The sequence below is a fragment of the Desmodus rotundus genome, chromosome 5 (genome assembly GCF_022682495.2).
Source record: "Desmodus rotundus isolate HL8 chromosome 5, HLdesRot8A.1, whole genome shotgun sequence".
NCBI lineage: Eukaryota > Metazoa > Chordata > Mammalia > Chiroptera > Phyllostomidae > Desmodus > Desmodus rotundus.
This window is the reverse complement of record NC_071391.1, coordinates 84,544,280-84,558,673: the sequence shown is the minus strand read 5'-3', so window position 1 is coordinate 84,558,673 and position 14,394 is coordinate 84,544,280. Positions and strand designations below refer to the sequence as shown.

At 41.1% G+C, this 14,394-nt stretch overlaps 1 protein-coding gene across 6 annotated transcripts in view; it reads left to right on the top strand.

Moving 5' to 3' along the window:
* Window positions 1–261: 261 nt before the first annotated feature.
* USP28 (ubiquitin specific peptidase 28) overlaps window positions 262–14,394 on the top strand; it is a 76,020-nt gene continuing 61,887 nt past the window's right edge. For all 6 annotated transcript variants that reach the window (XR_008426857.1, XM_053924329.1, XM_024570804.3 and 3 more), the window contains exon 1: window positions 262–393. Coding sequence is in view for 5 of the 6 variants with exons in the window: in XM_053924329.1 (XP_053780304.1) it covers window positions 337–393 (57 nt within the window). In the remaining variant the exon portion in view is untranslated. The remainder of the gene's footprint in view (window positions 394–14,394) is intronic.

The following is a 14,394-nucleotide window of genomic DNA, read 5'->3' as shown; positions in this document are numbered from 1 at the left end:
AGACACAGAGATCACAGTCCAGGCGAGCCATTTCCGGGGCAACAAGAACGTAGCAGCCTCGGGGGGTGAAGCAAACGACTAGCTGAGGGCGGGGCTGGGGTCACGTGGCCGACGTCGGGTCAGAACCAGGCTTGCAGGAGAGTGAGCAGAGCTGCTCAGCAGTCGGCTGCGCGCATTGTGTGCGCGCGCAGGCCGGAGGCGGGGCGTGTGGGCTGAACCTCCGGCGAGCTTGGGGGCGGGGCCGGAGTGGGATGGGGGACGAGGGTGGGGCCTCCTCCTCCTGCTAGGCTGAGCTGGTGGCGGGAGGTTAGTGAACTGTGGAGGGTTGTTTCTGCCATGACTGCGGAGCTCCAGCAGGACGACGGGGCCGGAGCAGCAGATCGCCACGGCTCGGTGGGTCCTGTGGAGGCGACGGGGCGGGGGGTGGGCGGGCTCCGTCTCCGGAGAGAGGAGGGGTGCGGGGCTATCGCGGGAGCGGCGCGGGTCGCGGGCGGGCGGGCCCTGAAAAGCTGGGCTTTGGGGGGTGGGGCTGCAGAGGGAGTCCGGGCGGTGCGTCAGCGAGGTTGAGGAAGGGGGTTCCGGAGGTCGAAGTCTTTGCAAGTCTTGGGTTGCGGGGATTGATTACGGGTCACTGAAGTTAGAGGTGATTAGCTATTTTGGAAAAAAGAAATATGAGGGCTGGTCGTGGGGTTGTCTGCATCAGAGATCCCTAAAGAGAGCGCTTCTCGGCCGCGATTAGGATTGAGAAACTTCCAAAGGGTTAACTTAGGTGGTTTTTGTTTTTAAGTCCGTTTTATGGCAGTGTTGCTTTAAAGAGCCTCACGCAGAGAGAAGTTATCTAACTTAAAGTGAAGATTTATCAACACCTTATGAAAGACCAGAGGCCCTAGCTACGACTTCCTATCTTCCCCTACCTCCCACCGCCGCTTTTTTATTTGTAAACAGGGAGCAGCCTCCCCAATAGTGATTGTAATAGTAGCATTCATCACTCTAGGTTTTTTAAGAAGGGAGAAGGAACAGCGTGATGAATAGAAGGTATGCGGATAATGTTTTCCTATTATGTTAACTCGTTGAAATCAGTATGAGGATTTCAGAGCTAAGATGGTGAGTGTAAAAGAACACTGGTTTGGGAGGAAGTCCAAAGGCTAACGTTTGTATGGAGAACCTTGGGAAGTGGGCAATTGGAGCATGTCTTCTAATGTTACTTTGGAATGTTATAACCTCACACTACCTCATCACCCCTTAAACACTGCACTTTCTCAATACAAAATGGGAAACTTGTGCCAGGTATTCAAATTCGAGTTGGGAAGTGAGGAATGTCAGAAAATATTTACAATACAAAGCTGTCACATAGCTTCACGTGAGAAACCCTTTATACTTTCTTACTGTTTTCATGCACTCAGGAGACCAATAGTGTATAAAGTGAGCACACTTCCTTTTAAAACTCCTGTAGTAAAATAAACCTCCAGGTCAGGGGCCTGGAAATGAAAGTATGTGCTAATTCCTAAGGGAAATTGCATTGTTAGGTGTTCACCAATGCCTACTAGAATCTTACGATTTTCTCTGGTTTCAGAGATCAATTCTATTAGTTTTTAGGACAGTAACTAAAAACAGGTGGGAAAAATCTTAGTTCTGAGACAGTTACGTTGATTTAGAGAAGAGACTATTTTAAGGGAGAGCAAGTCATTTAAATTTGTCAGGACTGTCAGTTGAGACCATGTGCCCGTTAATCAGCTGCATCTTCATTTCCCTTAGCAACAGTTTGGGTAGTGACCCTTATCTTAGCACTATCTGTTTGAGACTTTTGTATGTGAGGTGTTTGATGAGCACTGTATATAAGTCATAGCTATTTTTGGAAAGCTTGGAAGTCCAGTGGCAGTGGTTGGCTGGAGTAGCCGATTCCTGGCTTCCTGCAGAGTGATGACATTAACTGTTCTTTCCAGTGATTCACTCCACACAGACAGATGATAAGCTTGGTATGTTTGATAATGTTTGCCCTTTAGTTTCTGCTAATGTAAAATGCTTGAAGTTGGCAGGCCAGGGTGAAGGAATCTTGTATGCAGAAAGTAACTCACATCTCAGAGGAAAGACTTTATTAACTTCTCCCTCATTTGATAACTTTCATGTTAGAATGGACTATGTTTTGAATTCTCTGTAGCATTCTACATTTCTCTTAGAGGATCTTCAATTGGTCTAGTTCAGGAGAGCTCTCCTCCCTAGACACCAAGAAGCTATTTAAAACCTAGAATGCTTCCCTTCCCTTATTGGTCATTTGTACATGGGACAGACAGAACCCTCTAGCCTCCCAAGGTTTTACTGAGCGAGAAATGTACTGCTTTTGAAATAGGTGCCAGTACCTATTCAAAATTAAAGGAGGATAATTGTGGTAATACTAAATCCCCCAGACTGCAGAACGATAATTGAGTATCTAAAGAAATTACAGAGAGGTCCTGTATTTTAATCAATTCTTCACTTTGATAAAAAACCAGTGGCAACATTACTGTTACTGTGGGATAAACAACTTGAAGTCAGGTTGGTTCTTAGAAACCTGTTGTTCTTGGCAGTGGTACCAGGGTTCATCACACATTCTTTCTGCTCACTGAAACCCTATGAAAATCTGCCAGCTTCAATGAAAATTTAATGTCCTTTTTGTTTTCCCTCGATTTATTGGCTTTTCATTCTCATTTACCTTGTCTCATGAATTGTGATTTTTGGAGTATCAGCAAGTGAGTGCTTGGTTGCCTTCCACAACTCTCCCTCCTCCTCAGCTACACAGTACAATATTTATAAGATATGTTGACAAATAATACCTTATCAGGCAAGATCTTTCCATGTGTTTTGTCTCATCAAAGAAATTTAAAAGCAATAGCCAAGTGAAGCAGATATACTTAAAGGAAAATACTGATGTTGATAATGGAAGTAGCTAACATTGAGCATGTACTGTATACCAGACTCTGTGTTCAGAACTTAACATATATGAGTATTATCTCAGCACTTAACAACTACTCTATAAAGTTTTCTTATGAGAAGGCTTATACTTGTTAAATAATTTGCTTAAGGTCACCCAGCTAGTAAGTGGTACAGCCAGAATTGAATCCGGGCAATTCTGACTCTAAGAGCCGAAGATGTCCCTGATCCGATTTCTTAATCAGTAGACCCACCCACTGTCATGGGTTAGAACCTTTCCATTACTCTCTAGAACTCTCCTGATATTTTAAACTTGCAGTCCTCCTTGCTCTCTTTCTAAGTAGATAATCTTTTTCTCCACCTAACTCAGCTTGTTGACATCTAAAGAGAGATCTTTGTCTCATGTTTGTTTGTTTGATCCCCTCTTCAGCATCTCTTTTCTCAGTGGAAGAGGTACCCATTATGTCTTCTTTCATTTCTTAGAGATGAATCTAGATCACTGGTGTTTGGAGACCTTTTTGACTCTGACTCTTGCAGGGGGATACTCCTGGCATCTATGGGTAAACGCCAGGGGTGCCAATAAACATCTTGTAATGTACAGAACAGCCCCTAAAACAGAGTTTTCTGGCCAATGTATCAGTAATGCTGAGTCTGAGAAACCCTGCCCTAGGTGTCTTTCCTTGTTCTCCTAAAATAGCACATATCTCCTTTGTCCTAGCCTAACACCTAGACACATTTACTGTTGTCTTCTCCCTTGAGACTCAGAATATGGTTCATGGACCAGTAGCATCAGCATCACCTGGGAGTTTGTTAGAAATGTAGAAACTTAGATGTGCTGGAGCCAGTTTTTACAGCCTCTTCAGCTGATAGTATACATGTCTTCCCAACTCTGTTTAGTGAACTCATGTTGGTAGTTTGAACTTGCCATAGGAAATAAGCAAGCTCTACAAATCATCATACCGCTGTTTGGGCTTCTGCCCTAGACCTATAGAATCACCATCTGCCTTTTGATAAGGTCCCTGGTGATAAACTTGGAGAAGCTCTGTCCTACCCCACAGAATTCCCACTTTCCATTAAGCTATGAACACAAAATCCTCTTTTGCCCTGTTCCGCTGTGACCTTGTCCACCTCCTTTCTTTTATTGTGTTTACTTTTTGAACAGCTTCTAAATCTCCTTGTTTCTTTTTTAGAGTGTTTTTCCAATTACAGTGTAATTCCAGTTCACTGTAGAAAGCTGGAAAACAAAGATGCAACAAGATTAGATCTTGGCTGACAGGAGGCACAGCCCCCAGGCTGAGGTTCCCAGATTCCACCACAGTTTGAGGTGGCAGCAACAGGTTCTGCAAATGTTCCAGCAAGAAGAGAGCTGATTGCTCAGAGAGGCTGACCAGGTAGCAGAAGGTTAGATTGTAGGGCAGTGAGTAGTTTTATGTGATCAGCATCCCTGGGGTTGCCCAGGGAGAGCCTTGCCAATAGTGGGCTTCTAGTATTTGTCACTAGCAAAAGAAACCATGTCTGTTGGAAGTGACCAGCGAATACCTCTGATCAAATCAGTGGCCTTTCTCTGGTAAGTAATTAATTATTTCTATCTTTTAATATATTTTATTGATTATGCTATTACAGTTGTCCCATTTTCCCCCCTTTATTCTGCTCTGCCCTGCACATGCCCACCAACCCACATTCCCCCCTTTAGTTCATGTCCATAGGTCATGTATATGTATATGTTCTTTGGCTTCTACATTTCCTATAATATTCTTAACATCCCCCTGTCTATCTTCTACTTATTATTTATGCTACTTATTCTCTGTACATTTTTCCCCTCTCTCCCCCTCTCTCCCCCTCTCACTCCCCTGCTGATAACCCTCCATGTGATCTCCATTTCTGTGGTTCTGTTCCTGCTCTAGTTGTTTGCTTAGTTTGCTTTTGTTTTTGTTTTAGATTCATTTGTTAATAACTGTGAGTTTGTTGTCATTTTACTGTTCATATTTTTATGTACTTTTTCTTAGATAAGTCCCTTTAACATTTCATATAATAATGGCTTGGTGATGATGAACTCCTTTAACCTGACCTTATCTGAGAAGCACTTTATCTTCCCTTCCATTCTAAATGATAACTTTGCTGAATACAGTATTCTTGGATGTAGGCCGTTGCCTTTCATGACTTGGAATACTTCTTGCCAGCCCCTTCTTGCCTGTAAGGTCTCTTTTGAGAAATCAGCTGATAGGCTTATGGGCACTACTTTGTAGGTAACTGATTCCTTATCTCTTGCTGCTTTTAAGATTCTTTCCTTCTGTTTAATCTTAGGTAATGTAATTATGATGTGCCTTCCTGTGTGTTCGTCCTTGGGTCCAACTTCTTTGGGACTCTCTGGGCTTCCTGGACTTCCTGGAAGTCTATTTCCTTTGCCAGATTGGGGAAGTTCTGCGACATTATTTGTTCAAATAAGTTTTCAATTTCTTGCTCTTCTTCTTCTGGCACCCCTATGATTTGGATGTTGGAATGTTTAAAGATGTCCTGGAGGTTCCTAAGCCTCTCCTCATTTTTTTTTGAATTCTTTTTTCTTCATTCTGTTCTGGTTGGATATTTCTTTCTTCTTTGTGTCTACACTGTTGATTTGAGTTCCAGTTTCCTTCCCATCCCTATTGGTTCCCTGTACATTTTCCTTTATTTCACTTAGCATAGCCTTCATTTTTTCATCTAATTTGCAACCACATTCAACCAATTCTGTGAGCGTCCTGATTACCAGTGTTTTGGACTCTGCAGCTGATAGGTTGGCTATCTCCTTGTCGCTTAGTTGTATTTTTTCTGAAGCTTTGATCAGTTCTTTCATTTGGGCCTTTTTTTTTTTTTTTTTTTTTTTTGTCTCTATGTACTGTTACATTGTAAGGGGTGGAGCCTTAGGTGTTCACCAGGGCGGGGCAACCCACCTGGCTATGTTGTGATGCTGTATGTGGGGGAGGATCTGGAGAGGGAACAGTGCTGCTTGCTGTGCTCTCTGCTGGTTTCAGGCCCTCCCCCTGCTACCCACAATCAGATTGGGCCATTCCAGTGCTGATTCCCAGGTGGGTGGGCTTGTGTACATTCTAGGACCCTGTGGGTCTCTCCAATGAACTCTCCTGTGAGGTGGGTAGGTTCTCCCGCTGCTGCCTCAACCCCCACAGGTGTTTTCAATCAGAGGTTTGAGGCTTTGTTTCCTGGAGCTGGAGCCCTGGGTTATGGGTCTGTCTCACTCCCCAGTTGTTCCTCCCGGTTTATCTGCACACAAATGTGGGACCGCCCAGTCTACCAGCCGCTGCCTTGCCTCAAGCCCTCTCCACCCGGCTGCCCATCTCCGCCCCTCCTACGGGTCTGGATGAATGTTTCTTCTTTAATTCCTTGGTTGTTGGACTTCTATGCAGTTTGACTTTCTGTCAGTTCTGGTAGTTTTTTGTTTTTAAATTTGTTGTTGTCCCTTTGGTTGTGTGAGGAGGCACAGTGTGTCTACCTACACCTCCATCTTGGCCGGGAGTAGTAGTGATTCTTTTTACTATTTTCCCTCAGTAATTCAGGTACCCCGCAAGTCCCATTCTCATGCTTTTATTTGTTATAATTCCTTATTGACCATTTTTTTTGTTGATATTTATTTTGGCATTTGATTTTATTGCTACTTATTATCAACCGTTCTGCTTTTTTCTTAAAATTTTCCGTGTATATTTTTATCATTTGCCAGAGTTTCATCACAGACAGAAGTACCGTGTTAGCTCTCATTTCTGAATTGGCTACCTAATTTACTGTTTTCTTATAAAAATTAGCCCTGCAAAGGATGTTTGAATTTTTAGCCTCCTTCATCACGATGATGCAGCAGTGGGTTTAGGCAGTTGATTTACTCTGGTCATACAGGTTAAGGCAGAACCCTGGCCTCAGGTTTGTTTAGTGTCTGATTAGTACCCTCAGTGCTTCAGCTTCCTATCTCCTGAGCCCTCCTCCTTTGGACTTTGGGTCCTATATTCTGGTTCTTCTGTCTTCTCTGCTGTGGGTTAAACTGTTTGCTTTCTTGGCTCTTACTGTCCTTTTATTAATCACTTCCCTGTCTGCATTGGGCTCTGCATTGCTAACCGCTCTATTTGTAGGTGCTTGTTGAACATTTCTACTTGCATATCAACCTCCTTGGCTGTAAGTATTTGCTGCACAGCTACTTTTTCCACACTTATTATAATAGGCATGGAGATATATACTTGTAGTAATAGCCTTGGCCGTATGCAGTTACTGCCATACACATTTTTCTGTACATATCTAATATTTACAAAACCTCTGCAAGGTATGAATAATTGTGTTTTATTACTGATGAGGAAAATCAGGCTCAGATTTAATATAGCTTATAAGGGCCTAATACAAGATTTTTAAACCAGAGTCTCTTTGCCTCTGTATTGCAGATGGGAAGTGTGGCTTACTCTTACTCAAGATTAAATTTTAAGTAGCAGAGCTGGGACTTAAAGCCATCCAGCTTCCCCCCTGTGCCATATACATCCTTCTAAAAGCAAGATTTTTGACTTGAAATTTATGAAGCGCTTTAACATATGCTGTCATTGAACTGATATGGCAACCCCATAAAGTAAAATTTAGTGGGACTGGGAATGGAATTTGCAAAGTGGGACACTAGTAAGTGATAAAACCAAACCCATAGCACAGTTAATTATCTCCTAGGACATCAGTAGTTTTCCTATAATCTCTAGATGAATTTCTTTGGACGGGCAGGTCACAATATTTTCTATTTATATAGCATTTTTATTTTATTAACATTTTTTATGCATTATTTCATTTATAATACCAGTGCGGTCAAAGCTGATGCTATACTTTATCTTACAGATGTGGAAATTGATGCTTAGAAAAATTGAGAGTTGCTTAGAGGTTAGTGTGTGCTGTTTCCGATATTTAGGCATTCTAAATAAAAGGGGAGGTCAAAATACTAGACACACAAAGCCATATTAAAGATCCGCCTGAGTAGGTGCTAGCAGCATGCTATATGATGTCTGGTAGTCAGTTTAAACTTGAGATGTCCTAAACAAATATTTCCTGTTGTCAGTATTACTGGTCAAGTTAGTACTTTCCTGGTGTTCTTTTTCTTTTTTGGTGTATGTGCGTGTATGTGCACATGTGCGCACACACCCATTAGCAAACAAATTTCTCTTGATATTTATTTGAGGAGAAAGTCGTATAAAATTAACTGAAGTGTATGATTCAGTGCCATTTACTGTATTTACAATGTTGTACAACCACCACTTCTGTTTAGTTCCAGCATATTTTCATCACCCCCAAAAGAACCCATAATCACTAAGCAGTCATTCCCCGTTCCCCCAGCCCTTGGCCACGCTGGTCTGTTTTCTGTTTCTACATTTACCTGTTCTGGGTATTTCATATAAATGCAGTCATACACTATGTAACCTTTTGTGTCTGGTTGTTTTTACTTAATGTATAATGTTTTTGAGATTCATCCAAGTTGTAGCATGTATCAGTACTTTATTACTTTTAATGACTAATATTCCACTCTATGTATCTACTATAGTTTACCCAGTTTTCCATTGGCAGACATTTGAATTTTTAACCTTTTGACTGTTATGAATAGTGCTGCTATGAACACTCATGTACAACTAGATTTTATTAATTTATTTTTAGAGAGAGGGGAAGAGAGGGAGAAAGAAGGGGGAGAAACCTCAGTTGGTTGCCTCTCTCATGCACCCTGACCTTAGACCAAACAAGCAACCCAGGCATGTGCCCCGACCAGGAATCGAACTGGGGACCTTTTGCTTTGCTGGACAGCTCCCAACTAACTGAGCCACACCTGTCAGGGCTCATGTACAATGTTTGAGTACCTATTTGTGATTCTTTTGGGTATATACCTAGATGTAGAATTGCTGGGTCATATAGTAACTCTGTTTAACTTTTTGTACCAGGAACTGCCAAGCTACTTTCCACAGGAGCTGCATCATTTTATAATCTTGCCAGTCATGCACAAGGGTTCTAATTTCTGCACATCCTTACCCAACACTTGTTATTTTTCATTTTTGTTTTTTTGTTTTGTTTTGTTTTATAATAACCATCCTTGTGTGTGTGTGTGTGTGTGTGTGTGAGAAAGAGAGAGAGAGACAGACAAACAGACAAGTGGTATCTCATTGTGGTTTTGATTTGCATTTTACTAATGGCTAACAATGTTGTTAAATATCTTTTCATATGCTTATTGGCCATTTGTATATCTTTTTTTGAAAAATGTCTATTCAAGTCCTTTGCCCTTTTCTTTTTCTGGCACATATGAATTAATTAATTATGATTAAAAACCATTTCCTGTACTACCTGTCTGTTGCTTCTTTCTGTGCCCACCACCATGCCCCACTGCCCCACATCACTGTGCTTCAGGAGGGGCTCTCAAGCAGGTAATGGACCTGATGTGACCTCACCTGCCAGTGCTACCACAGGAAGTCCAAGTTTCTGAACAGGTTTTATTACACACAGAGGGGCTGGGACTTAGACCTTCTTGGCTGCTGCATTCCTCATAGCTGTAAGGACATTGTTCAGATCCTCTCCCTTCCTCTTGATGTGAATATGTGACTGCACCCTTTTCTTCTTTTTAAAAATTCTCACTCAAGGATATGTTTTTATTGATTTTAGAGAGAGAGGAAGGAGGAGAGAGTGACCTCGATTGGTTGCCTCCCATATGCTCCCCCACCGGGGCTTGAACCCACAACCTAGGTATGTGCCCTGGCAGGGACTTGAGCCCGCAACCTTTTGGTGGACATGATGACGCTACAACCAACTGAGCCACCTGGGCTGCACCCTTTCCCTAATATGGAACTTCATATGGAACTTCAGTGTCCACTTGTTCCTCCACCGCACATTGTTTCTAGAGGGCAAAGCCACACACCTCTCGGATCATGTTCCATATGAACTTGGTGTGCTTGGAGAGGCACCTGGCATAGTGGCTGTGGCTTGGCTTGCTCATGTTCTCGGTCACCTTGTGGCGCTTGTTGAGGTCAACAGCATCGGGATAGTGCAGAGCCCTGGCTGCTGCTCCTCAGTGGCTGCTGCAGTAAGTAGAAGGGCAGTCCTTTGCCCATTTTTGAATTGGCTTTGTTTGTCTTTGGTTGTTTGAATTATAAGAGTTTTAGTATAATCTAGATACGAGACCCTTATCAGATTTGTGATTTGAAAATATTTTCGCCCAGCCTTATGAGTAATGCCCTTTGATGCACAATTTTTTAATTTTGATGAAATCCTTATTTATTTTTTTCTTTTGTAGCTAATACTTTTGGTATCATATCTAAGAATGTATTGCCGGATCCAAGATCATGAAGATTTACATCTATGTTTTCTTCTAAGAGCTTTATAGTATTAGCTCTTATATTTAGGTTGTTGATCCATTTTGAGTTAGTTTTTGTGTGAGGTGGGGGATCCAACTTCGTTCTTTTGCATGTGATATCTTCTTGTCCTAGCATCATTTTTTGAAGGGACTATTTTGCCCCATCAAGTGGTCTTGGTACCCTTATCAAAAATCAGTTAACCATAGATGTATGGGTTTCTCTGAACTCTTAATCCTAATTCAGTGGTCTATATGTGTTTCCTTATGCCAGTATCACACTGTTGTGATTATTGTAGCTTTGTAGTAATATTTGAAATCAAGAAGTGTGAGTTCTTCAACATTGTTCTTTTTTCTGTACTGTTTGACCATTCAGGGTCCATGGAAATTCCATATGCATTTGAGGATCAGCTTTGCCAATTTCTGCAAAAAAAGGCTGTTGGAATTTTGATAAGGATTGCATTGGATTTATACATCACTTGGGGAGTATTGCTGTCTTAACAATGTTAAGTCTCTGTGATGTTTAATTTTATGTGTTAGCTTGACCAGGCCATGTGGTGCCCAGGCAGTTGGTCAAACATTCTGTGTGTGAGGGTCCTTCTGGATGAGATTAATATTGGTGTCTGGAGACTGAATAAAGCAGGTTGTCGTCCGTCCCTAATGTCTGTGGGCCTCACCCAATCAACTGAGGACCTAAATAACAAACAGGCCGATTAAGAGGAAACCTCACTTGACTGCTGAGCTAGAACATCAGTTTTCTTCTGCCCTCAGACTGGAACTTACCCCATCAGCTTTCCTGGTTCTCAGGCTTTTAACTCAGCCTGGAACTACACCACTGGCTCTCCTAGGTCTCCAGCTTGCTAACTGCAGATCTTGGAACTTCTCAGTCTCCATAATAGCAAAAGCCAATTCCCTATAATAAATTGATTTATCCCCCACCCCCCACAGGAAACTGGCAATACAGGGTTCCTTTATACACACACTACATCCCCTGTTGGTTCTGACTCTGGAGAAACTTGACTAATCCAGTCTTGAAGTCTGTGAACCTGGATATCTTTTCATTTATTTAGGTTTCCTTTAACTTCTTTCTCAATGTTTTGTGCTTTTCAGTATACAAGTCTTTTACCTCCTTGATTAAATTTATTCCTAGATATTTTATTCTTTTGGATACCATTGTAAATGGAATTATTTTTTTAATTTTCTTTTTAGATTGTTCATTACTGCTTTATAGAAACACAACTGATTGTCATGTGTTGATTTTACTTCCTGCAAAATTGCTGAATTTGTTTATTAGCTCTAATACTTTTTTTGTGGATTCTTTGGGGTTTTATATATGATATCATCTGTGAATAGAGATAGTTTTATGGTTTCCAATTTTATGCCTTTTTTTCCCTTGCCTAATTGCTCTGAGGCTAGTGCTTCCAGTACAGTGTTCAATAGGGTGGGTGAAAGTGGGCATCCTTGTCTTGGTCCTGAGTTTAGTGGGAAAGCTTTTAGTCTTTCACCAGTAAGTATGTGTCAGCTGTGAGGATTTTTTTTTTAACTAAATGCCTTTTATCATATTGATGAAATAGTTTTCTGATTGTTTTTTCTGATTGGTTTTATCAAACGCTTTTTGTATGTCAATCAAGATGATCAAATTGAACAATAAAATAATTATTTTTTAAAAAAAGATGATCATGTGTTTTCCCCCCCCTTCATTCTATTAGTGTGGTATTCCATTGGTTGATTTTCTTTTTTTTTCCTCAATGCCACCATTTTTATTGACATTTGTCTGTTGCAATGATATTTTTTTTCTTTGTGCATTTCTGATTGAACAAAAAAATGGATACAGTTGAATTGGACTGGAAATTTAAACTTCTTCTTAAAAAATATTGTTTGTTTTATTGTTCAATTACAGTTGTCCCCATTTTCCCCCATTACTCTCCCCTGCCCTGCCCATCCCCCCATTCAATCCTCCCCCACTCCTTGTCCTTGTCCATGGGTCCTTTATACATGTTCCTTGACTTGACCCTTCCCCTTCATTGGTTGGTTTTCTTACTGCTTTTATTTTATGTCATTGGCAATCACATTATCTTAGGCATCCATTTTTAAATATTTGATTAATATTTGAAATGTTCAGAGTACACCCTACCTTTCCATTTCTCCAACCTGCATCCTACCAGCCGCCTCACACCTGGCATATTCCCCTGTAACTAGTTAAGCTTTCTTTCCCTAGACTCATCCCACTTTGAACTGGTTGTTCACATGTGCTCAATTAATTCCCTTAAAGTGCTTTTCCCACTTCATATTTCTTCCCTGCTGAGGAACTCGAATTGGTTTTCCATTGTTCATCAGGTCACGTCTAAACTCATTCTGACATTTAGAACCCTTTCTAATCTAATCCCACATCAAAAATAGAAGCTGCACACTGAGGCTCACCTAATAAGAACTTAAAATTTTACTGCTAGATTTCTAAAACTATGTAAGCATGTAAACCTGATTTCTGAAATCTTTCCCCATACTTTCCTAGTTTCTCAATTAACCTTAGTAATATGTATATTGCTAAAAATGGCATTTTCTTGGCCCTGGCATGGTAGCTCAATTAGCTGGGGTATCCTCCTGGTGGGTCAGGATTGTGAGCTTGATCTCCAGTCAGGGCACATACCAGAAGCGGGCAATGCATGCGTAAGTAAGTGGAACAACATATCGGCACTGCCAAACAAAAAATTGTAACTTCCACTGCTGAAAGTCTTTGTAAATGAAAGAGTTTATCAGGCCATTGCTAGCACCAAAAAGAAAGAAAAGAAAAGAAGACAAATCAAGGGGGAGGGTGGAGGTGGGGGAGGGAGGTGGGTTCATCTGGGGTGGGGTGGAGGGATGGGGAGAAAAGGCATACAACTGTAATTGAATAACAATAAAAATTTTTAAAAATTAAAAAAAAAAGAAGAGAGAAGGAAGGAAGACAGGTCTTAGGGCATGAAGTCTAAACCAACCACAGCAGCATGGCTAGATAAGAAAGACAACATGTGAGTCATCCTGGATGTTTGCAAGCCTGTTTATACATCCAGGGGGAGGGGAGAGAAAGACGAAAGCTGTTCTGAAAGGATTTTTGTTGCTATAGACAAAGGGGATGGGAGATGGTGAAATGGGACTAATTCTGGGATAGGTGCAACGGAGTCTGTAAGGAAGAAGTGTCCACTCCTGTGGATTAGCTGTGGGCAGCAGGTTGGAATTTCATGGATAAATAAGAAGCCAAGTTTCCTGGGATTCTGTGGTACCTGGCTATTCTCTCTTTTGGAAACAGCCACCTGGAAATTAATCCTAAATCCCAACAGGTATACTGGAATGTGAGCAGTTTTTTGTCAGAGCTGGTCCACAGCTATTTTATCAGACTAAGTGTTCTGTCTTTTTCACTCTTCATCCGCTGTGATTTTCATTTAGATTATCGTAGAATTTTTTTTCTTGTCAATATGTTAGGTTTTTGCTGTATGAGTAAATTGGCCCAACACAGAGTTGTTGCTGGAAGAAAAACTGAAAAGGCACCAGGTCTGTTGTGGACTGTTCTTGTCTTGTGGAAGTTGGACAGGGTAGTGGCAGTCTCAGAAGGCATTAAAACCCTGTTGTCCAGACTGGCTTTCTGGAGTTGCTGCTATATATTTTCTTTGGCTTCTAAAGTTATTATTTTGCCTTTCTTGGGTACTTGTTTTATTTTAAAATTAGAAAACCAGGTCTTTAATTTTTGAGGGAATTTTGTTAGTTACACCTTGGAAGTTCTTTGGAGTAAAGGAACATTTATCAATATTTACTTAGTTTTAAGTAGAGGAATGTCTTTGTAAGAATAGACCATTGAGATAAGGAAATATGTGCATCAGAGTGATGGGAATAGCATCCCTGTTTGAAAGAATGAAACAACCTAGATAGCTCCTTGTCCGAATACTAAACTGGGGATTTTAAAGGTAAAGCTTTTAATTAGTAATCTCACAAATTTGCCTCCTCTGATCAAAGAGAGTTTTAATTAATTGCAGTAGGATTAGGCCAGTTACTGTTTATTATAAACACTTGACAGCTTAATGCTTTTATTGTCTGAATAATCCTGTTTACTGCTTATTATGAGTCTTTGCTATAAGTGAACCTCTGTCCTGAGAAGTGAACTGGATTACGCCAATACCAGCTAGTAA